The sequence below is a fragment of the Peromyscus leucopus genome, chromosome 1 (genome assembly GCF_004664715.2).
Source record: "Peromyscus leucopus breed LL Stock chromosome 1, UCI_PerLeu_2.1, whole genome shotgun sequence".
NCBI classification, from domain to species: Eukaryota; Metazoa; Chordata; class Mammalia; order Rodentia; family Cricetidae; genus Peromyscus; species Peromyscus leucopus.
The window spans coordinates 67047204-67072000 of record NC_051063.1 but is presented as its reverse complement, the minus strand read 5'-3'; the positions used below and the strand labels follow the sequence as shown (position 1 = coordinate 67072000).

The 24797-nt window shown below is 41.9% G+C and overlaps 1 protein-coding gene across 2 annotated transcripts in view; it reads left to right on the top strand.

The window, feature by feature from the left end:
• Positions 1-23128, top strand: part of Glrx3 (glutaredoxin 3) — a 31676-nt gene extending 8548 nt beyond the window's left edge. The window contains exons 2-12 of one of the 2 annotated variants that reach the window (XM_028869208.1): positions 683-791; positions 7762-7850; positions 8005-8079; positions 8724-8925; positions 14468-14640; positions 14823-14884; positions 15832-15889; positions 17599-17651; positions 18787-18826; positions 18917-19009; positions 22873-23128. In XM_028869208.1, coding sequence (XP_028725041.1) covers positions 8886-8925; positions 14468-14640; positions 14823-14884; positions 15832-15889; positions 17599-17651; positions 18787-18826; positions 18917-19009; positions 22873-22923 — 570 coding nt within the window. In that variant the 5' untranslated portion in view covers positions 683-791; positions 7762-7850; positions 8005-8079; positions 8724-8885 and the 3' untranslated portion in view covers positions 22924-23128. The remainder of the gene's footprint in view (positions 1-682; positions 792-7761; positions 7851-8004; positions 8080-8723; positions 8926-14467; positions 14641-14822; positions 14885-15831; positions 15890-17598; positions 17652-18786; positions 18827-18916; positions 19010-22872) is intronic. The other variant, XM_028869198.1, reaches the window with a different exon arrangement.
• The last annotated feature ends 1669 nt before the right edge of the window (positions 23129-24797 follow it).

The window sequence follows — 24797 nt, the reverse complement described above, 5'->3', positions numbered from 1 at the left end:
CTATATAACACATTTTTATGTGTTTTTCCCCCCACCTTGGAGGAGGATTTTATTTGAAATTAGAATTCTGTAAATTCAAGTTTCAGTTAAATTTGAAGTTTCAAAGATATGTCTTTGTGAAGATAGTTTTGTATGAAAATAACTGAGATTGGTAACATTGAGGTGTCCAGGAAGTGAGCAATCTAATGGCTCCAGTTCCTATGGAGATGCTCAGAGGGTCCGTTGGCAATGTAATTGTAAAGGGCATGTATGAGCAGTGGTCTCAGCTCTGCTTTCTTTCGACTTGCCTAACTGTTATGACTTTTGCTCTTCTGTGGTTATAACTGTACCCTTTTGTGACAATACTATGTGAGATTAGTAGTAATAACGTGTCCACAGCCATTTCTAAGCAGCAGCTTTCTTGTACAGAAATTCAGTTTCCACTTTGATCATGAGTTTGAAAACATAATTGACATGTCTGTTAGTTGAGATGGATGGACATTTAGAACCACTTAATGGGGCTTAATCTTGACTCAGGAAATGTCATTAACTTGAATATTCATCTAAGAGTCTGAAGACTGCCAGTGATTCTGCGCGATACAGCTGAATTCTTAGTTTCCTAGGTTGGAGAATTTAATCTACACCAGTATTTGCTTCCAGAATTATATTATAATTTGAAAAAATGTGTTTTATTTATTTACAGGTCGCTCCTTGTGGTCCATTTCTGGGCACCATGGGCTCCACAGTGTGTACAGATGAACGATGTCATGGCAGAGTTAGCTAAAGAACACCCTCATGTTTCATTTGTGAAGGTACTATATATTTTCAGTCTTATGTTTTTATTAATTTCTGACATATGAGGTAAACTAGATTTTTAAAATGTAAAGGAAGAAGCTGTGAAATTCCAAATACTTGAACTTTGTATTGAATTCTGTTGTATTTGCACTAAGTTATTCTGACAGATCGTTTAATGTTGCATTTCTTACATAGTGTAAAAATCCCTACAGAGTTGGCAAAGGACAGAAATGTTTGACAATAAAAGCAGACCAGATAATTCACTGGATAATTTTGGTTTGATAGTTAATTAAGACTTCATTGAGAAAATATCTATGATGTGGAAAATGATCCTAGAAAGTGTATGTATGAGCAGGTTGCTGGGTCCTCGGGAAGATGCTGCTGTCTCTGCTGCTTCTGTCTGTACTGATCCCTTGTTTTATTCAGGTCTTGGGTCTTACATTCCTGCTGTCTTTGGGAAGGTAGACTCTAGGAAGTGGATGGCTGTGCTGGAGGTTAGCCTACTGGCTTTACACCTGCAATCTAGTCAGGAGAATTTAGGAAACTGGTTTAGGTTTGAAAAAAAGAAAGCAAAATATATATTGAGAATAATGAATTATTGGGAAAGAAGATATACTCTGTATTTACACGTCTTAATTCTTAAGAGTTTATTTATTTACTTTGAGACAGGGTCTCAGCACAGGCTGGCTGGCCTCAAGGTCTTAGTTTTGTCTCCTCCTAAGTGCTGGGATCAGCACCTTGTGCTTCTGTGCTCCAGTGCCGAATCCTCAGGGTTTAAAACAAAGTCCAAAATCTTGTTTTTAAAACTATAAATTGTGAGTTCAAAATACATGTTGACAGATATACCCATAGATGAGGTTAGAAACCATGTGAAATTCTGGGTGTCTAATTCCTTAATTCCTTTGTGGTAGGTGATTATGTTTTCTAATAGTCATTTGTATAGACAGCACTTGTGTTCTTTGAATAGGTATTGTATCCTGATGGCTCAAAATGCCAACCAGTATAGCAAGGTGGACATTGAGAAGGCTCACTCCATGTCTTCCCTGCCAACCCTTTGTCCTTCCCCATAAGTAACCAGTTGTATTAATTTTGTATGAATTCTCTCTGTGTTTCTTTATGCAGATAGAGCAAATATGAATATAATAGTTAGCTTTTTAAAATTTAAGGACTTATTTAAAATTCTGATGAAATGCATAATGTAACCTTAGAAGGTAACCCTAAAATGTCCAATATAAATAATAAAAGGGGACATTAAAACTGCATGTTTGGTCAGTGATAAAAGATAATGACTACAAGTGAAATGAATGATTAAACACTTCAATCATAGAATTAGTCAGGATGATGGTAATTGTTCCATGTCCTCTTTCATACGTATAATGTTACTGGTTTAGGTAACACACTGTTCTCAGCTGCCATCTGAATGATTTATTTAAAGTGACTATAGAATTGCTTCTCACATTGGTACCAGACTTGGCAGTGAGATTTTAAGTTGTTCAAGTGCTTAAGTGTCGCTGTGAGCCAAGAGTTGGAGCTGTGTAGTACTGCTGGATTATCAGGGATACCTAAGCCTGACTGCACCTGCTGTTTAAGGGGATGGCAGCAGTACTTCTGTTAGTTAGGACTTGTGGAAATTTCTGGAGTAAGGCTAATCATGTTCTACCCCATCAGTGTCTTTTTTTTATCTTTTCTCTGTGTTTGTTTGTTTGTATTTGTTTTTCGAGACAGGGTTTCTCTGTATAGCCCTGGCTGTCTTGGAACTCGCTCTATAGACCGGTCCAGCCTCGAACTCAGAGATTCACGGGGATTAAAGGTGTGCGCCGCCACTGCCAACTATCTTTTCTTTTTGAGTTGGGAGTCTCACTATGTTGTCTAGGCTGGTCTCAAACTCTTGGACGCAAGCCAGCCTCCTATATCAGCCTCTTGTAGCTGGCACCTCAAGGATATCCTACCACACCTACTTTTCCTTTTATTTGAGTTTTTAAAAAAATGTAGTAGTTTGGCATTTTTGACTTGTGAAATGAAGTGATTGTTCTGTTCTTTGGTGATAGATTCACACAAAGTCATTTAAATAAGTGATTTTTTTTTTAAATCAATTTTTTGGTTGGCCATCAAAATAAATGAAATTGTTATTATTTTGAAGCAGGGCCTTATATATCCTAGCTGGCTTGGAACTTACTATGTAGCCATGAATGACTGAGATTTTGATCTTTCTGCCTCTGTCTCATGAGTGATGGGATTGTAGTGGGTGCCATCATGCCCTGGTTATATGGTGCTGGGGGTCAACCCAGGGCTTCCTGTATGTTAGGCCAGCACTCTACCAACTGAGCTACACCCCTAGCCTTAGGTGACCTTGAATAAGGTGTTTAAATGGACTAACTACCAGGGACTTAGTTTTCTAAATGATAATATACCAGCTCAGAGAAATTAGCCACATATTTCTAGTCAGTTGTGAAGCTTGTTCCCACTGAAAGCTGAGAGGCAAGGCTTTCACATTCATCCCTGCGAGTCCCTTGTTCCCTGACTTGTGATGTGGCTGTAAGGTGCACTGGTGTTACCTTTATGATGGGCTATGTCTTTCCCTGTCTCAATTGTTGCCACATCCAGTTGGATCCTGAAACTTGGGTCCCTCTGTAGGTTTTCACATCTAAGAACTTTGAGGAAATACATGAGTTACTTCCTTTGCTAAATGCCTTACAAAAAAATTCAAGCTTATTCAGAATAGAGTGAAATAGCTGATTAAAATATTAAGTAGTTTTTCTTTTCAAAATATAGAGTTGTTCTCTAGCTAAAATGGAAGTATGCTTGATTGATCTGTGCATGTGAATGGGGATGGACGGGTGGACAGACAGATGAATTCATGATCTTCTGCTTTAGCCTCCAGCTGTTGAGTTTACAGGCTTGTGATACCATTCTAGTAGGAAAAACATTTATCAATTAATTATTTGATAGAATCTTTCAGAATATGATATTTGGAAGGGAGAGAAAGTAGGAAGGAGGAAGGTCTATCTAAGGCTTTGTCAATGATGAAAAGATTGAATGCTTTGGGAAAAAAATCAGCTCCAGTTTGTAGAAAATCTGTCCTCCCCTTCTACATTTCTCACTTGCCATGTGTCATAGTTGCTTTCCTATTGCTGTGATAAAATACTCTGACAAAAACAACTTGAGAGAAAAGTTTATTTAGCTCATAATTCCAGGTCCATTGTGGCAGGGAAGTCAGCTGTAGAAGCTTGAGGCAGCAGCTCACATTACCTTCCTATTCAGAAATAGAACAAGAATGATGCACGCTCATACTTGGCTCCCTTGTCCACTTACATAGCCTAGGATTCTCCTGCCTATGGAGTGGTGCCACCCACATTGAACGGGCCTTCCCACCTAAGTGCCATCAAGTTAAATTGGATAGTCTCCCCACAGTCATTCCCAGAGACCAGTCTTTGAGGTATGTGGAACTTTGATCAAGATGAGAGTTAGTTAACACTGACCATTACTAACCATGCCTCTTCAGTATAAACTCTTTTAGAGATTAGAGTCAGCTGTTTAGGGAAGAGTTTTATGATGGTGCTCTAGTCAGTATTGTTTCATTGTAGAGTGCAGTGGTTCTCAACTTGGGGGTTGAACAACCCTTTTCCAGGGATCACCTAAGACCATCGGAAAACAGATACTTACATTATGATTCATAACAGTAGCAAAATTAGAGTTATGAAGTAGAAACGAAAATAATTTTAGGATTGGGGGGTCACCACAACATGAATATTAAAGGGTCACAGCATTAAGAAGGTTTAGAACCACTGTTATAGTGACTGCTGTGTTTGAGAGTCAAAGGTATGGAGGAGTTACAAAGGTAAATTGCTGTGTTTTGTAGCCTCTCACCATCCTTGTAGTGTTGGGGACTGTACTCAGGACCTCACATTTATGGTGGGCAAGTGCTCTACTACTAAGTTACATTGAGGCCTATTGTCAGAGTCTTCAGGGATGGAGAGGTGGCTCAGCAGGTAAGAGCACTGTATACTCTTGCCAGGGACCTGGTTTCAGTTCCCAGTACCCACATGGTGGCTTTTAACTGCCTATAACTCATATGCCAGGGCATATGACTACCTTCTCTAACCTCTGTGGGCACCAGCCATGCACATGTTGCTCATATATTTTCAGGCAAACACTCATACACATATGACAAAAATGCATAAATCTTAAAGGAAAAATAGGTTCCTTAATATCTGATTGATTCCTGCTCTGACATAGGCAAGTGTCTTAAAGACAGAGTTCATGCTGCTTAGTTTTCAGATACCTGTACAATTGCTTTGTATAAAATGATTGAGATGACAGTGCTGGTTATTGCCAGGAGTAAACGAATTAGTGCACAAAACACCAGGCATTATCTAGCTTAGAGTAACTCAGCTGTGAGCCATTTCTGTGGCAGTGACCTGCTAAACTGAAGTAGAAGAATGAGGACCCTGTTGGGCATGGTGACATACATCTTTAATCCCAGCATTCAAGCAGAGGCAGGTGGACCTCTGAGTTTGAGGCCATCCTGTTCTACATAGCAGGTTCTAGGCCAGCCAAGGCTTCATAGGGAACCCTTATTTCATATTCCCCCAAAAGAATGAGGACCCTCTATCTGGAACACCATGGGAAGGCTCTGCAGACCTTCTTGCAGGTAGTGAGCAAGAGGTTCCCACCATAGGCATCTTTGTGAAGATGCAGTCTGGGTAAATCTAATCCCTAAAGTGCATTCTTGCTTGTGACTGTAGTAGTAGGAAGCTACATGTGGCATAAGGACAGCACAGATTTTATAGTTCAACTTCATTTCTGAGCTGTACCATTTCTCTATATTTGAACATATGTCATCCAAGTTACCTTTTACATTAGCCAGAGTTGTCAAGAGAATGAGCCAGTGGGACATGGAGATGCATATAAGTAAGGAGATTTGTTATAGGAATTGGCTCACCTCACCACAGAACTTTAGAAGCCTTTTCAGGCTGGAGAAGCAGGGTTGGTGCTGTGCAGTCTGTGCCAGAGGCCTGAGAGCCAAAGAACTGATAGTGTAAAGCTTGAGCTTTAGTGGCGGGAGCACAAAGGCTCAATAACGTGGGTCTCTTATTCCAGGGAGGAGATGGGTGTTCCAGCCTAACAGGAGAGTGAACTCACCACTTCTTTGTTGTCTTTGTCTGTTGAGGCCTTACTCCTTTGGGTGATGCTCTCACATTTTGAGGACAAGTGAGTCTTCCTTATTCAGCCTGTCTCTCAGGTGAAACATCTTTATAGGCATGCCCACTAATGATGGTCTACTGGTTATCAAGCCTATTCATCTAGTCTGTAGAAGGGCTCATGGTATGGAGCTGGCTGTTCATGAAAGGTAGCTTTGAGCTCTTATATATGCAGGCATTTAAAAATATTTTCTATTTTCATTATTAAGACCATTACACGATATTAGGACCATATTTTCAAAGGATTTTGAGTGCTGCAAAGATTTCTTTCTATAGTGCTGGGGATTGTACCCAGGGCTACAGGCATGCTAGACAAATCCAGGGAGCCTCTACCCCAGCTCTACAGAGGTGTTAGGCCGTCAAATGGTGCTAATGTTTTGGAGAACTGTTGTGGCTTTAGTGGAAATCCTGTCCCCTCTTCTGTGGTTTGTCTCTTCCCATGGCCTCTGTGAGGAAGAGCTAGTCTTCTAGAAGCTGGTTTGAGGGAGGCACTTGTAGTGATCCTCAGGCAGGAATGGCAGCAGAGATCTAGTTAACATCTGTAGTCATGTGTTAACAGTTAGGGTGCTGTCTGTTCTGGTCCAAGAACATGTGTCCTTTTAATGTTGCTCAGGTGCACTGGAGGTAAGGTCTCTTTCTGAGTGACACTCAGCTCGTCAGAGAGTTAAAGAAAAGAGTGAGTTGCTGGGTGACATTGTGGGCATGCTTTTGAAAGCCCAGCTTTTACCGGCACCATTGGTCTGAGTATGGAATAGCACACGCGTTTCTAACTACAGTTTGTTCTAAACCTTTATGTCAGGCTGCTTTCTCTTTTTGCTCTTTTATCACATGAGAGGACAACTGGTGCTAATTGAAGGTAGAAAACCTTATCATTAAGTACATTTGAAAAATGGAAACAATTAAAAACATTGTTGCAGAAGGTGCTGACAGTATCTGTATAAAGCCTGTGAAAATGGGAGGCAGGCAGGCAGCCAACAGGAGACCATGTAGGCTGAACAGTGCCTCTACAGGCCAGGCATCATGTCAGCACAGGTAGCCTGACTGGGGACAGCAGAGGTGAAAATCACATTTTAAGCCCAGTGGAAATCTTTCACTCTTGGAGAAATTCAGAATATATATTTTAAACAATTTAACAATATAATTTATCAATAAATTTTATTTCCTATAGGTATAATGTGAATACAGGTTTTTATTGGTTTCAAAAAGTTTATATTAAATTGACAGTCCTATGAGAGAAAAATATAATATATCTTGGTTTTTCCTCAAAGCATATTTATAAAGACCTACGTAAATAGCTTATAGTAATTGTGGTCTAATTATCTAGAAACTGAGTTTCTAAATCTTTTTGAAACCCATGTGCCAGATACCACATCATACATTGTTTGATGAGGTGCCCCAAGGAAATGATCAGACCAAATACAGTCATCTTAGTCAAAATGAGTTTACATGTTTGAATAGACTGGAGAGCAAGTAACCAAGCAGGCTGTTTGCTTAGTGTCCAGCAGCCATGCAGGGGTTAAAAGTAAAATTTATCAGACATCAATAGTTTATTGAAGAAATACTCCTTTTTGCTTCATAATTTGCAGAAAGCTGCAACTGTCAGTCATGATGTACTGCCTCTTGAAATTAGTCAATAGAGCAAACAGCAAGAATTGCTGTGGGCAGAAAATAAGCACTGTAATCATGACATAACTGGGGTCAGTGATTTATGGATTTCAATATAGTAGTAGCTGCATATGATTGAAAATTTACTAGGTCACTAGTGCACCAAAAATTTTATTCACAGCCTCCAGGCATCTTTTGAAATGTGCAACAAAATAAAAACCTCTGAACCTGTTTTGACACTGCAGACTCCGTGGATGACATGCCAGCCCAGTGAGTCTCATTTAAATGTAAATGTGTCATAAACTTTTGTCCTATAGTCTTAAAATACCATGAACTTGAAGGGACAGTGCATGTGAAACTGATTTACATAGCAAAGTAGAGAAAGGACCAGTAATAATGAAGCTTGGATTCTTTTATTTTAAAGCTGGAAGCCGAAGCTGTTCCTGAAGTTTCTGAAAAATATGAAATTAGTTCTGTTCCCACCTTCCTGTTCTTCAAGGTAAGGATGAAAGAGGCATCAGAGATGGTCCATCCAAATGGCTCCTGGGACTGTATGTTCTGATTCTTTTATCCTTTTCTGATCTCTTTGGTTGTTCCTGGCCTTGTACCTTTTTCTGGTACTCTCTTTTTGCACTGATGAGGACCATGCTTGTTGCTTGCCATGAGCAGTAGGCAGTTCTCAGCTAGACCTGGAACCTTCTGACCAGAATCCCGACTCCTCCTGCTGACTTAGTACTCCCTGACCCAGGTTTGAAGTGGGTTATTGAGGCCATGTGCCTGGATGTGAGGAGGCATCTAGCTGGTTCTAGGTGATTAATGACTCCTTGGGAAGTGAGTGTAAATCTTTGCTTCAGGGCACCCATGGGTATTACACAGCTCTCCAAAACTTCATTTGTGTTCAGTAGGTCCATTCAAGCTGGTCTTGCTTTGAGATGTCAGTGCTTACCAAACATGCTCCAAAATGAGTGTTTCTAAGTGAGAAGTAGTACAAGCAATTGCTAATCAGACTCTTTCACTTCAATAACAACAGGGATGCCTTTAAAAGTTGGCTAGAGCTATGTATTTCCTATAACCTTGGAGTCTTAAAATATAGATAATGGTGAAGGAATGCCACTTTATTCTAAATGACATTTCAAACTTCAGAATTCTCAGAAAGTCGACCGGTTAGATGGTGCACATGCCCCAGAGTTGACCAAAAAAGTCCAGCGACACGTGTCTAGTGGATCCTTTCCTCCTAGTGCTAATGAGCATCTTAAAGAAGATCTCAACCTTCGCCTGAAAAAGTTGACTCACGCTGCCCCCTGCATGCTGTTCATGAAGGGAACACCTCAAGAACCACGCTGTGGTAAGAAGCTGATCCTAATGATGGGAACAGAGTTCCTGCCTGAGTGGATGCTGTGTGTGTGTGTGTGTGTGTGTGTGTGTGTGTGTGTGTATGTATGTAGTTAGGCGGGTCACATTTCCCGGTGTCATCATGCAAGTCAGGGGTAGCTGTCAGTGTGTACTATATAGTTGGAGGACACAGGAGTCTGAGGGGGCATCTTCTTTGGAAATCACCAGGTTCAAGCTTTCTGTGTTTCATATCTGAGTTCTCAGCTATGAAGGTAGCTTGTTCACCTGGTGGCAGAGCTGGGAGGCATTAGGCCAGCTGTCTGTTATATTGCTAACTCTGTTAATGGTTTTGTTTTTTTTTTTTTTTTTTTGAGACAGGGTTTCTCTGTGTAGTTTTGGTGCCTGTCCTGGATTTCGCTCTGTAGCCCAGGCTGGCCTTGAACTCACAGAGATCTGCCTGGTTCTGCCTCCTAAGTGCTGGGATTAAAGGTGTGTGCCACCACTTCCCGGCTTGTTAATGGGTCTTTGACCTGTATAAGGTTTTTTTTAAGATTCATGTGAGAGCGTGCAGGCATGAAGTGTGTGTGTGTGTGTGTGTGTATGTGTGTGTATGTGTCTGTCTGTCTGTCTGTCTGTCTGTCTGTGTGAGCATAGCATGTAGGCCAAAAGAGGCCAGAAGAAGTTGGATTGTTTAGAGCTGCAAGTAGAGGTGGTTGTGAATGGGTGCCGAGAATGAAACTCTCTGTAAGAACAAGAAGCACTCTCAACCCCTGGGTCATCTCTGCAGCCCTTTTAAGATAATTAATTATTTGTCTGTTGGTCTGTCTTTGTGATTGTGTGTGCATGCCAGAGGAGGGCATTGGTGTTGTTTCCACTGTCACTTTGTCCACTTTGAGGCCCCGTGTGTGGAACCTGCTAGGCTGTCAAGTCCCAGTCATAGTCCTGTCTCCTTCCTCCGGGAGCAGGAGGCACAGTTGTTGACTGGACGCTTGGCTTGGTATGTCCATGCTGGGACACACCTGCAGTCCTGATGGCTGTGCAGGGAGCACCCTCACTCCTGGGCGTCTCTGGCTGTGCAGTTCGCTGTGAACAGTTGTCTTGCTGGTCTCCTTCTCATCTTTTGGTTGAGATTTAGTAATTTAAAAGCTTGAGGGCTTTCATTAGGGCCTGTGTCCGCCCTGTGTCCTCTTGCTTTCTTTCTTTCTTGAGCTTGCCTGATGGCATTTTTCACCTGCTGCTGTCACTTCTGGTTGATAGCTGCTAGTAGATTAAAGATCATTGAGTCTTGGTTTATAGTCACGTACTTTCTGTACGTGAGGATGCTTGTAATTTTACCCTTAAATAAGTTTGGTAATTATTTGACCCCTCTGGTATTGAGCTTATGTTGTTTTCTTTTTACTGTGCCTACGACAACATTATGCTGCATAATTGAGTTTTTAATGCCTTTTGATGATTCTGTTGAGACTCTAAGGATATTTGTTTCAACTGCACTGGAGGGGATTTATTAAGATAGGTAGCAGTAAAGTTGGGTATGCTGTTGATAGCATTACTGAGTGTCCAGTGTGACCGGAAAGAGCCATGCTGCCATTCTGAGGGTGTTCAGGTTAAACGCTTCCTCTGTGGTCAGGAGGCAGTTTACTTCTAACAGTAAAGCATCGTGCTAAGTTGTATTAAAAAGATGAAGAAGTGATCCCTTTCTCTCTTACTTCTGCCTGAAAGATTTCCCAGTTAAGCAATGACATGAAACAGGCCGTCTTCACAGTGCTCTCTTGTTACTTTATTTTTAATGGAGGTTGCAACTGTTGCCCTCTCTGGTGCTTAGTGTAGTCTAGTTAAGGACTTACCTTCATTCTAGTTGGAAGGACAGTAAAAAGGCCTGTAAAACGTGTACAAGCCTGTATGGCAAGTTATACATACAAACCCAGAGTCAATCCAATACCCTGTTCTTTTTTGAAATCCAACAGTAGCACTCTCTTAATCTTTTCTAGTAACCTAGTGAAATTGGCAGGAGGCAAAATTGACTGGGAAAGTGTTGCCAGGCAGCAGAGAAGGGGCTTTGTGTCACTTGCTGTGTTTCAGCCCTGCACTGAAGTTGGCCCTGATCAAGAACTGGGTACAAGTCAGGTACCACCTTGGCTTTCAGCTGCTCTGCAGGTGTTGGGTGGGGTTAGTCTTGGAAGGCCTTTCAGTACAGTGGCTGTCTAATTTTTCAAACATATTAGTGGCAAATATAGAAATAGTCATTTTAAAAAATTAACTTTTAGGTTAGCATACATTAGACTGTGATATCATCTTTTCCCCTCCCCCACACTATCTTAAGTTCCAGCTGGTTCTCCTTCGTTAGTTCCTTGCAGGTTTTCATGTTGCTTGTACTTCATCCCTCTCTTTCCCACCCACTTAGAGTTCCTCCTTCCCTCCCCCCTTCCCTTTCCAGTACTGTGACACACACACACACATACAGAGAGAGAGAGAGAGACAGACAGACAGACAGTCACAGGTGTGTGTACACATACACAAATGGACACAAAATTTTAAATCTAGTTTCTGCACACAAGGGAAAATGTGTTGTCTTTCTGAATTTGACTTATCTAGAATTAGTCTTTTATTTCACTAAACCGAATTTATGACCTATTTCTTGAGTTTTTATGTTGTGACATTTAGACTACAAATAGAATAAAAAGATTTAAACATTTTAGAGCAATCTGAAAACGAGATTTTATAGATATTTAGATAATGAAAGAAAAAAGGTAAAGAGATTGTTAGATGCATAAGGTTTTAAACTGCAGTTTTTTTCTGTTTGGATGCCATCTTCGTAACTCTTCTAACAGTTCTAGTAGTTTCTCTTGCCTGATCTTTTGCTTTCTTGTTATGTGTCTTCTTCATGTGCGGCTTCCCTTCTGGTCTTGCTTTCTGAGTCTGCTTGGTGTAGAACTGTTTGTGCTCCATATTTACAGTCAGTGAAGAGAGTAGACTAGGCCTTCCTGACAGCAGTTGGTCTCTGTGAGCTCGGGAGGCTTCTCTCATGTAGCAGAGTGCTCTTTCGAGGGCTCTGCCGTCAGCACTGCTTTGCCCCTGGTCAGCATCTGTAGTGGAGGAGAGCTACACTTGCATTGGAATGGTAGCCCTGACCTTGCTTTGTGTTACCAGAAAACTTGAATAACATTTACAGTGTATATCTAGGAGAGAGGGAGAGCCTGTTTGTCCTAGAACTAGTATAGGCCCCGGCTCTACCTTCTGCTGTACTTTTAGGCTCCATCTGTAGAATTTATGGTGACTTAAAAGCCGGGATTGAGAAGGTCTCAGGCCACAGACCTGCCTTTCTCTCTTCTGGTTTCTCATGAGGATAGGAAGAGAGCTTGCTTACCTTTGAGGAAGTTTCCTGAAGCATTGAGGTCCTTCAGTGTGGTAATGAGGTTATTGGGGGACTCTTGTAGCTATTGCAGCTAAAGCTGGTAGGTGTTTGGCTATAGGAGCTTCAACAGTGAGAGTCACATGCAAGGCACAAGTGCAGAAATCCTCTTAAGGGTCTATTTTAGGTAGTTATTAAATGTGGCAGTTAGGCTTATTACTCATGTCATGAGTGGAAATGACTGCAGATAGAAATGGTGATTTTGTGGTAAATGAGTTTTTTTTTTTTTAACTTTTAAGTGCTTCTATTGCATGCATGCATTTTTTTCTTCAAGAGTGTATAAATATTTTGTTATTAGAATAAAGCCCTATTACTACTTTATCCTTAAGCATAACATTTCCAATCTGCCACTTTAACCCTTAAAAATGAAACCCTACCAATCAATCTTTCTAGTCTGCATGTAATTGCCTAAAGCCAAAATAAAGCCTTTCCTCAGCCAGTTACAGTAGAAACGAGCTAATATATTGGGAGCAGAATAACCATCAGCAGTCAGCCGTTAGCTGTTTACTAATGAACTCCCAGATGAGTGCAAACATTCAGAAACAGTGTTTGACTTCAGGCTGTGCATGAACACCACACTTGAGTTGTAGGAAAAGCAGCTTATGTGCTGCACACTCATCCTGGTGCTTCATCTCAGCAGACTGCAGAGCCGGGAAGCAGCTGGGGCTCAGCTCTAGATCTGTGCTTTTAATAGTAAATGCACTTTGGGTGACGTCAGGTAAAACCATTGCAGTTAATATTATGTTGGATTTTATGATTTGATTTTATTTGAAAATAATTGCTGATGTGAGGAAATCCTTGAGGAATTTTTAATTGGAAGAATAGGTTGTGTTCCAGTGAATTAAAGAATATGTTTCAGAGAATGGTGAAGTGAGGAAGAAGAAGGTGCTTCAGACTTGGAGATGTAATTGATAAGAATTAGCATCTAGAAAGAAGAGTAACCCTTTTTTTTAGCCTGGACTGAAAGCATCTTAACACTGATGCTTACTTACAGCCTTTCTTCAGGTTGATAAGAGTCATATTCACACCCTTCTTCATTGTGAACGTTTCACCAAAGTCTAATAAACTCCTGGGACATAAATTTGTCACTATAGTGTAGAAAAAAAATCATACTACACACTGTAGGGAATGTAAATAGTCTTAGGATACTTAGGTTACATCTGTCAGGTTGTAACATAAGCTGAGAAGGAATGGTGTCAGTCTATAGACAGTTCATATGTACCAGCAAAGATGACTTCAACATTTACCGTACTGTGCCCACTTCAGACCCAAAGAGAGCACTTCTGATTCCCATCCATCCTTCTCAGAGGTAAAGATGAGAAGCACCTGCAGAAGTGTGTGGATGGGCTCAGTAGAGTGGTAGGAAGGACTACACCCGGGGCTCACTGTGGTTAAAATAGCTGTCCTAGGTATTCTGGTCAGTCCTCTGATGGAGAGGGAGGGAGGTGGCCATGGAGGGCTGCTGTGGATATTGCTCTATATAAATAAAACACTGATGGCCAGTGACCAGGCAGGAAGTAGGTTGCCAGGCAGGAAGTAGGTGGGACAAGGAGAGAGCAGAATTCTGGAAAGCGAAAGGCTGAGGGGAGAGACACTGCAGCCACCACCAGGACAAGCAGCATGTGAAGACGCTGGTAAGCCACCAGCCACGTGGCAAGGTATAGATTTATAAAAATGGGTTAATTTAAGATAAAAGAACAGTTAGCAAGAAGCCTGTCACAGCCATACAGTTTATAAGTGATATAAGCGTCTGAGTGATTATTTTATAAGTGGATTGTGGGACTGCGGGGCTTGGGGAACCTGCAGAGAAGCCCTCCAGCAACAGAGGGCTTTGTCCCACGTCAGGGTGGAGCCTTGCCAGGCTTTCGGGGTTCTGCTCTTCGGCCAGTGCGGTGTCTCCAGTTCAAGAGCAGCTTTGATAAATACACAGCCCACTTTTCATTGCAGTTATGTTAACATACATGTTAAATTCTCGTTGTGTGAAGCTCTAAGTCATATGAGGGGTTTTAGCATTTATTTTCCTCTTATACTATCCAGTTATGCTGATTCAATCACTGTGCAGGCAAGGTGGGCATTTCTGTCCCCTGGATACAGTGTGTGGTATGTAAGAGATGCTGAATTCTCTTATTTCCTTGTTCTCTTGCAGGTTTCAGCAAGCAGATGGTGGAAATCCTTCACAAACACAATATTCAGTTCAGCAGTTTTGATATCTTCTCAGATGAGGAAGTTCGACAGGGGCTCAAAACATACTCTAATTGGCCCACCTATCCTCAGCTCTATGTTTCTGGAGAGCTCATAGGAGGACTTGACATAATTAAGGTTAGAGTCTTTATAAAGACATTTTGTTTCGAGCACACTTTTCTAAGGTGTTATAATAAATTGAAAGCATCTTTTCTTATTGCACCTAAGGATTTACTAAGGAGAACACAGTATTTCTGATAGACATTTGTCAGTATTTCACATTGGCGGTGGTATATGTTGTAATAATGTCCTTCTTTCAGGAGCTGGAAGCATCAGAAGAGCTAGATACAATTTGTCCCAAAACTCCCAAGTTAGAGGAGAGGTAAGTACTAGAAAGCTGACAGCAATGTGCCCTGAGTGTCTTCACAGCCTATAAATCTTGTTACTGCGTTGACCTTTCTGAGTAGACACCAAGCATTTAGGTTTGCCTGTTGGGGTCATAACTTGGTGGTTGTTCCTCAGCATCTAGTCTTGGAGACTTGGATGCTCTCTCTGTTTTGGACTGGAGATGTTTTAGCACAGTTTAGTGACTGGAGAACATAGTGTCATGGCCTGTGTGATCTGGTCGCTTGACTGGCATCAGTTTTATTCTACAAGGAAGTTTGGACCCATGGTACTTCCACAGTGTGAAGAGAGTGAAGAGAAAATGATGTGACCCATTGTCCCTATACTGATTTTCCCTAAAGATTTGCAACTAAACTTTGTTTCAAATTTGGGTGATTAATATACCTGACAGCAAGTTAGAGTGTTAGTTGTTGACAGGTGGCATATAAAACAGGAAGTATTAAATTCAAATGAAAACTGTTATTTTCAGCAGTTAGCTATGGTTGGAGGGCTCAGATTGGCCTTCTTACCTTTGCAGCTGGCAGCCCTGCTCTGGGCTGAGGAGCATTATGCAGCATCGTGATGGGAAAATGCTCACTGATCCATCTTGGGAACTTCTAGATGGCTCAATATATAGCCCGCCCACCCCAATGAATAATTCCTTACTGAATTGGTTATTATTATTTTTTTTAGTACTACAAGATGATGGGCTTAAATTGCAACTTGAAGGAACATTCGTTGCCTTAAAAAGCCATGTTATGTTTACAGTGGCTCAGGGAGAGAAGGACATAAAGGAAAGTGTCAGTGCATTGCTTGTGGAGTACCACTCAAAGCTGTGAGCTGTCATCCTGCTCTCCCTCAGATACGCCTGCTACTCAGGAAGCAGAGCAGAAGGGGTGGGTAGTAATTGAGCTGAGCCATTTGATAGCAATTTTCTCTCTTCAGGCTCAAAGTGCTGACCAATAAAGCTTCTGTGATGCTCTTTATGAAAGGAAACAAACAGGTAAGGAACTCAAAAATGGTTTTATTTGTAATTTCTTTTGATGTTAACATCTGCAGCAAGGGGACAGTTAAGTCTTTTTTTCTAGTTTAGCTAATGAAGCTGTAGTGGTATCAGGAAGTTATCCAGGCCTTAATTGGTGCTTATGGAGATCAAACAAAGTAATCTCCATTTCGCTTGACTTTATCATCAGTGTCTCAGCAGGGTGCATTGCTTTCTGCTGCCAAACTTTGTCAGCTGAAGTGGTCAACACTGCGAGCACTTAGCTGATTCTCTCAGTTGCTGTCCCAGTCCCCTTGGTTTGAGAGTGTGGACTGTGGGCGCTCATACATTCCTGGTAGTCCTGAGCTTCTTGGGTTTAGGTCCTTAGGTCCTCAGAGTAGGAAATAAACCCTGACAGTGGCCCTTGGGCTCTGTGGTACCTGGTTGATAAAGTGAGTAACACTACCACAGTTCTCATTTGTAATACGATGGTTCTTGTGCTTGATGAAAGTACATACTGTTTTCATTAGTTTGATAGTTCCCCTTGCACTCATCAGTGGCGAAGAGCTTATTCTCTTCTGGATTGGGATTAGACTGGTAATTTTGAAAAGCTAGTCCTGTCACTTCTCTCGAATTTTACAGTTTTAACAGTTGAGTTTCAGCTGTTCAGCTTTAGGCAGGCAAAGCTATGCAGTTTGCTTTCCTTTCAGGATAAGGAGACTAAAGCTCAGAAGGGTGAGGTGGTGGAGTGAGGGTCTGTCCAGGTTCTGGATGAGCCACCCTGGGCAGGTGATGCCACAAGAGGCCTTTGCCTCCCTTTGCCTTTTTGTGAACGGACCTAAGGATGCCGTAGGACTGTTTTAATGTTAGGTTGCTGTAAGGGTTGCTGTGGTACCAACACAGTGAAGCCCATTAGTTAAAACAACTAACTAGTTAATGTAACTAGTGTGATGGAAGTAATAATAAGACAATGCAATTTTAGCATGTTGGTAGCACTGTGTTAGGACATAAACTTGGTGACTGGGACAGTGCACTTATTAAAAATAAACATGATGTTAATAACTTACAGTAGTGATTAAGTGGCAGTCTTTTGCTCCATTGTTTTGGCACTCTTTTGCTCATTATTTTGAAAGCTGACTTTGGTTCTCCACATTTCTTGTGGCTGTCCAGGAAGAACTTGCATTTCTTGGAAATGGTGTCCTGGGAGCTTTTAAGATGTTCTGTATTGTCAGGCTTCTTTCCCAAGATAGCTGGGGCTTGGGGAATCTGTGGCCTGAAATAAAGCATAAGATTTCAATCACTTCAAATGAGCTGATGCCACATTGCAAAGAGAAGTATAAAAGGTGTGACTAAAGGTCCATGGGATCTGAAAACAATTAGTTTAGTTCTTGACACTGGCTTGACTATGTCCTATCACCTTACATAACGCAAGGAAAGAGCCAGGTGAGTCTGTGTAGATGATCTGGGTTTGACTGAGGGGAACTTCTGACCTCAAGGATTTTCAGCTGCTATGTGTCGTGTCCCTCATCTTATAAGGTTAAAGCCAGGGTCAGTCTGTAAGTTGTTTGAGATGATGTCTACCTGGGCCAGTACTTCAGAGTGAATGGAAGAAGCATGGGAGCTGGGTAACCACAGTGGCTGGGGTGCTGACCTGAGCATTCGCTGCAGCCACACTTACTGAGTCTGTGAAAAAAATGTACAATATACTTTTTTTTATATATATAATTTAGGAAGCAAAATGTGGATTCAGCAAACAAATTCTGGAAATACTGAATAGTACTGGGTATGTAAATCTTGTTTTCAAATAGTATACTTAAAAAAAATCCAGCTTTTCAATTCTGCCACTGATACATTAGAGTTTTAATGTCAAATCTGTTTGCATGGTATTTATTTATTGACATATATTGTCTATTTTTAATAGTGGTTTTTGTTATTGTTGTTGTTTTAAAATGCTTTAACTTTGACCAAATTGGAATTTTCTGGCCTTTGTTCTCACTATGCATAAAGACTTGCGGGGAGATGTTCGTATATTCTAAATGTTATTTAGAAGCCTGTGTTTTCAGGGCTGAAGAGCTGGCTTAGTGATTGTGTGTGTACTGCTCTGCAGAAGGTGAGAGTTGGGTTCCCAGCACCCATACTAGGCATCTCACAGCTGCCTATAACTCAGGTCCTGGGGGTGTGAGGCATTTGGCCTCATTTCCCTGGAGGGTGAGCTGTTAAGTCTTTGTTCCTGTGGTGGAGCCGCTGGGATGGCTGCCAGGTGGGGATCCCTCAGTTGTTTTTTTGTGGTTAAAACCAACTCATTTATGTGGAGATGTTTAGCACATGTTCTTTTGGATTTTCAAACGTTTTGTTTATTTACTGTTTCATGATTGCTTCAAATTGCAGTGTGTGTTCTGATCATACTTTGAATAGATAACCTATTCTCTGAAGTGGCAGATCTGCATCAGGATTGAACGCACTAAAAGCACACAATCTGAATATAACCTTAAAAAAATGGCTCTTCTTAAGAAATGCTGGGGGCAAGCAAGGTGGCTTAGAGGGTAAAGGTGCTTGTCCCCAAGATTGATGACCTAAACTTGATCCCTGGGACACAAATAGTAGAGAGAGAGAACCGACTCCTACAGATTGTCCACTGACCTCCACACAAATGCCTTGGCCTTCCACTATCCCCATAAATACATAAGAGAATTTTGGCAGCTCCTGCTGTAGCTAGTTTTGTTCATCAAAGACTAGTAATTTTGTCTTAGGATGACAAGCCCGATGATAAAGTCATTCCCCTTGCTTTATAGTAGGCCTTCTGTAGTAAGTTTTGTTAGCAGGGAATGCTTTTCTTGATTGTATTAAAAACATTAGGTAGGTTTTTATGTTTTTTGTTTAAAGTGAGCACCTGTTAAAAAGCTTTCTCCCTTTTTCAGGGTTGATTATGAAACTTTCGATATACTGGAGGATGAAGAAGTAAGTTCTGGGTTTTCTGTTTCATCCCATGTTTTAGCTTTAGTCACAGGGTCTGGTGGAATGACTTCAAGATTCCTGTCGTTTCTTTAGGTGCGGCAGGGATTAAAAACATTCTCGAACTGGCCAACCTACCCTCAGCTGTATGTGAGAGGGGAGCTTGTTGGAGGATTGGATATTGTTAAGGTAAGTGCTTTTCATTGCTATTCTCAAGAATTGAGTTGTTAATCATCCAGCTTTAGTGTTGTCTGGCTCATCTTTTCTGCATCCTCACATTCAGCATCCTCTGGGTATGTGTCTTAGTGTCTCATGCTTACTCCTGCTCTGACCTGTCTTCAAATTCTTCAACTGCTGCCAGCTGCCAAGGAGAGCTAAACTCTACAGCTGAAGGTCCAGATGAACTCAGGACCCTGCGGTGCTAACTGCAGCACAGCTGCCTTCCCGTTTTCTTGTCTACTAGCCATCTTTATTCGGTTCCCCCAACTTTAGATTTCCTTGTATCATCCGTAATTAAATCTTTTTTCTCCATCCTTCAGAGTCCAACTTCCTCATAAATTTGTACACTTTTCCTGCCAGAAACATATCTGTCCCAAAACTCTTAAGCTCCTTCTTTTTTTGTTATTGTAATTGTTTCTCTGGGCCATTTTCCTTTTCCCCATCCTACCTCAGGTACAGGAGTGAGGATGAGGAGTAGGAGACTGAGGCAAGAGTCTCTTGGCCCCCATGCCATATGGCTGCGGGTCACCTCTGCCAAGTGACAGGACTGTTAGCTGGTAGAGTGTAATTCTGTATAAAGCAGGTGCTGTATGTTACATGCTTCTTATTTTTCTGTTGAGACAAGATCTTGTTCTGTAGTCCAAGTTGTCTTTGAGCTCCTTCTGTAGACCAGGCTGGCCTTGTAGCAGTCTTTTTGTCTGTCTCTGTCTTCCTAGTGCTGAAGTTACAGGTGTGAGTTGCTAGCGCTGGCCTTATATTCCTTCGAATCCTTCCTGATGCTCTGTTTATTTTATGAACTTGGTAAATGGTTATTAGGCAGTTAAAAACTTTTTTCTTGTCTTTTAAATGGAGCTACCTTTTTTTTTTTTTGTGCTAGAAGGTGGCCTCATTTACTAGTAACTACTTATTAGCTGTGTTGGTTAATGTAAACATATAATGGAAAGCTGCAGCTTTGGTAGACCCATCTCATCCCACTGCCTTGGATAGTGTGTTGAGGGGACACATGTGACTCATGACAGTGGGGACAGCTTCTCCTCAAGGGCTGGAGACTGCCCTCAGGCCTTCTGATTGTTTGGGGGAAAGTTTCTCTGAGTTTCATGTGGAAAACAGTTTTTTAAAATAGTTAAACATTATAAAATAAAAGCTTTAAAAACAGGCTTTTGCCGGGCGGTGTTGGCGAATGCCTTTAATCCCAGCACTCAGGAGGCAGAGGCAGACCTTGTCTAGGACAGCCAGAACTACACAGAGAAACCCTGTCTCGAAAAACTAAAACCAAAAAACCAGAAAAATAGGCTTTCACAATGTGAAGAAACTCAATATCTGGACCAGCTAACGTGTCTAGGAAATCAGGGCCCGAGGCAGTTGCAGGGCTGTTCTGTCTTGATGGTTCAGGATTGCTTTGTTTCCTGCCCAGTGTAGAGTTTGATGGCCCTTTGAAAATAAGGTAGGGGGGGAAAAAAAAAGAAAAGAACTGTAGCTTTTGCGTAGCCTTGAAGCAACAAGGTAAGTGTGCATTTGTTACTTTAATATCTAGGTGCACACAAATCAAATGTAGGTAGATATCTTAGTAAGGTACAAACTGTCTTTCGATTCTAGATGCTTTTGAGCCTGTTGTCTGAATGTCTCACAGCCCATGCCTTAGCCATGAGGTCTTGGGAGACCAGGAAGTAGTTTTAAACTTTTGGGGTATTCTATGATCTTTGCTTAGAACATGTGCATTTGCAAGTTGATGCTACTTCTCTCATTTTTTCTTGAAGGTTTTTGGAGCTGTCGCTTTGTATTTCTTAGAATGCAGTTTTTCATCTCTTCATTAGTGTACATTCCATATGTTAATTCTGATTAGCCTCTGTTAGAGCTTTGGTACTTTTTGTTTTTGTTGACTGATCAGTAACTCTGACTTGTTCAGTCAGGTGTCCTGGAAAAGGCCGCTATTGACAGACACTAGAGGAAGTGAGGAATGCTTGAACTTGGAGCCTTTGTTTGAGTGATTTAAAATGCCTAGTGAAGATGTCCGAGCTGTCTGCTCTCAGAGGAGAAAGAAGCTCTTCAGTATCAGAATCAGAGGGAAAGATTCTTATTATGTGGCGTTCATCTGCTTCTCACCATAGCTTAGTTATAAACTTGGAGATTAGAAAAATGGACTGTGGTGCAGCAGACTGTTGGCTTGTGCACAAGGAAGAGAGACTCAGAAGACTGGATGCTACTGAAGGCTGCCTGATCTATTGTGTGCCTGAACTATGGCTGCCTGGGCTCAGTGGTTAACTTTGTAACCTGAGATTGTTTTTCCAACCCTCCTATCTGTGGGTTTTAGATGTGCAGATTCAACCCCTGAAGATAACACACACACACACACACACACACACACACACACACACACACACTCACTCACATACTCTCTCTCTCTCTCTCTCTCTCTCTCTCTCTCTCTCTCTCTCTCTCTCTCTCTCTCTCTCAGCTGGACTCGGTGGTATGTGCATGCTTTTAATTCTAGTACTTGACAGGCAGAGACAGGCAGATCTCTTTGAGTTCAAGGTCAGCCTGGTCTACATAGTGAGTTCTGGGACAGCCAGAGGTACATAATGAGACACTGTCTCAACATTTTTTAGTCTGTTGTGAACATGTACTGAGGGAGTTCTTGCAGGTGTCATGTTAGACAGGGAAGCAAACCAAGAAGAGGGAGAATGAAAAATTGACTTGTCAACCTGAATCAAACTTCAGGGAGTCTGATGCCGGGCAGTTTATTGCCAATGTATTTAAACCCAGTATAATTTAGAAAAAAGTTCCTGGTGTAATACAGTCCCTGGTGCACAATGAAGGTAATTGCATCGAAACTCAAGTATATGTCATTTCTTCCAAGGAGATGGGTTCTAGAGACAGGCTACCTGTGCTAGCTTAAGGGTCTAAGGAAGGATCTAGCCTGGTTCAGTCATACAGATAGCAAGGAGGTTATTTGGGCTATTAGCCACCTTTAGTCCTGGTTAGGGGAGCTTGGGGGAGCCCCTGGCTATACGGATAATGTAAGGGTCCATTTAGATTATTAGGTATCTCAGGTTCTGGTTGTGGGAGCTTGGGGAGCCCATGGCTATATAAGTAATATAATGGTCATTTAGATTACTAGCCACCTCTGGACCTGGTTGTAGAAGATTGATATGGCCTGGCACAACAGATAACACTGATCACCAAGCTATTAATCACCTCCACTTCCCAGCTTTCTGGATAGAAGAACAGGTTTTCCATCTTTTGCGTGGGAAAAAAAAAACCAAAAAACAACAATCCTGCGTGGTTAATATTCTTAGTTTCCCTGGAGATCTGTGGGTGCACGGACCTTCATGCTCCCAACAGTGTACCAGTGTTTTCCTTGTCATTATTTCCCAAGCAACACAGCATAATAACATTCACATTATAACTTGGAGACCAAGTTCAGCATTCGAGTGGTGTGGACTGTGTTTTCTACACACCGTCTTCTGTAAAGACTGTTCTTGGTCTGTAGTGAATCCACAGTCAGTCTCCATGAATACAAAGGTGGCTGTATTTGCTTTAAAATAAATTCTAATGTATAGTTTATGTTCATTTTTACTTGTGCAGAGAAAGAGGAGAGGAGAAAGAAGAGGGAGACTTGAACCCAGGGCCTTGGCATGTTAGGTCAATGCTCTACTGCTGTCCCTTGTACTTTGATTTATGGTGTAAGAATGTTGACATGTTGAAAACTTGCAAGTTTGGCTCAGTAGATACCCTTTTGGTGTCAGATACGGGTAAAAGCTTATTGCTTAGATACATTTTTTTTTGCATGATTGTACACTCACGCATACCTGCTTTTTTTTTTTAATTTTTAGGAACTGAAAGACAACGGTGAATTGCTGCCTATATTGAAAGGAGAAAATTAATAAATGTTAAGCATGGTGTCCAAGGACTGCAAGAAATATTTAAGTACAGTGGAACAGTTGATGGTTTGGTCCTGAGAAGTGGACTAGGAGTAGAAATTGGTCTCACCCAGCTGTGCTCTGCCTTTCAGAGCTGTGCTGAAGAAACATGTTACATTTTCCATGAAACATAGAAGGCAATAAACTCTTCAGATTCAGCTAAAAATGATTATGTGTAGAATTTATGTGTGGAATATCTTTGTAACGTACAGTCACTGTCACTAATTCCTTTAAAGCTCTCTCTTAACACACGGGCCTCTTGTAGCAATTAGGAAAGGCCGTCAGGAAATAAAGGCCTCTCACAAAGAAAGCAGTGTGCAGTAGAGCTTAGCAGACTCCGGTGCCAGCCCAATGGCTCCCCTCACTGGCCAGAGAGCTCTTCACAGCCTTGGAAAATGCAACCAAAAGGCTTATTCTGCCGACAGCGATGTTTATCCAGACCACCTTCAGAAAGCCAGAACACTTTTGTCCCAATATCTGTAGAGGGAACAGTAGTGACCAAGAGTAAGGAAGCACCCTTCAGTCTTACAGGACTACAAGTTATTTTGATCATTGCAGTGAATATACTAATTATGCCTTCCGATAAGTAGAGAATATTCCAAGAGCCATGAAAAAAAATTTTTTTAATTAAGTTTTTCATTCATTTTACATATCAACCACAGATTCCCTCGTCCTCCCTCCTCCCACCTCCAGCCATTCCCCTCAACCCCCCCCCCACTCCCACCCCCTCCAAGGCAAGGTCTCCCCATGGGAGTCAGCAGAACCTGGTACATTCAGTTGAGGCAGGTCCAAGTCCCTCCTTCCTGCACCAAGGCTGTGCAGTGTCCCACCATAGGCACCAGGCTCCAAAAGGCCGGCTCATGCACCAGGGACGGGTCCCGATCCCACTGCCTGGGGGTCCCCTAAACAATTCAAGCCAAACAACTGTCTCACTTATCTAGAGGGCCTAGTCCAGTACCACAGGGGCTCCTCAGCTATTGGTTCACAGTTCATGTGTTTCTACTAGTTTGGCTAGTTGTTTCTGCACTCCTTCCAATCATGGTCTTGATATCTCTTGCTCATAGAATCCCTCCTTTCTCTCATCCACTGGACCCCTGGAGTTCCACCTGGGACCCGGCTGTGGATCTCTGCATCTGCTTCCATCAATCACTGGATGGGGGTTCTGTGATGTCAGCTAGGGTATTCAGCCATCTGATCACCAGAGTAGGTCAGCTCAGGTACCTTCTCAACCTCTGCCAGTGGGTTCCTGGGGACCTCCCTAGCACTTTGCTTCTTCCCATTACCCCTCATGGTATCTCCTTCCCTGCTCTCCCACTCTGCTCCTGATCCAGCTCGAACCTCCTGCTCCTCTAAGCTCTCATTCTCCCGTCTCTTGCCCTCCATTACCCCCCCCCCCCCCAGCTTGCTCATGTAGATCCCATCCACCTCTCCCTCGATGGGTGATCCCTGTATCCCTCCCAGGGTCCTCCCTACCAGCCTGTCTCCCTGGAGCTGTGGGTTGCAATCTAGTTATCCCTCGCTTCACATCTAGTATCCACTTATGAGTGAGTACATACCATGTTTGTCTTTCTGAGTCTGGGTTACCTCACTCAGGATGATATTTTCTAGATCCATCCATTTGCCTGCAAACCTCATGATGTCATTGTTTTTCTCTGTTGAGTAGTACTCCATTGTGCATATGTGCTACATTTTCTTTATCCATTCTTCAGTTGAATTTTAAATGTATATTTTTCCACCCTGACTCTACATATGTGAGAAACACTTGTCCCATCATGCTTTGCTGGCACAAGCCTTACTTAGGATTTCTGAATTCATAGCTGTGGGATCTGGGCATTTGC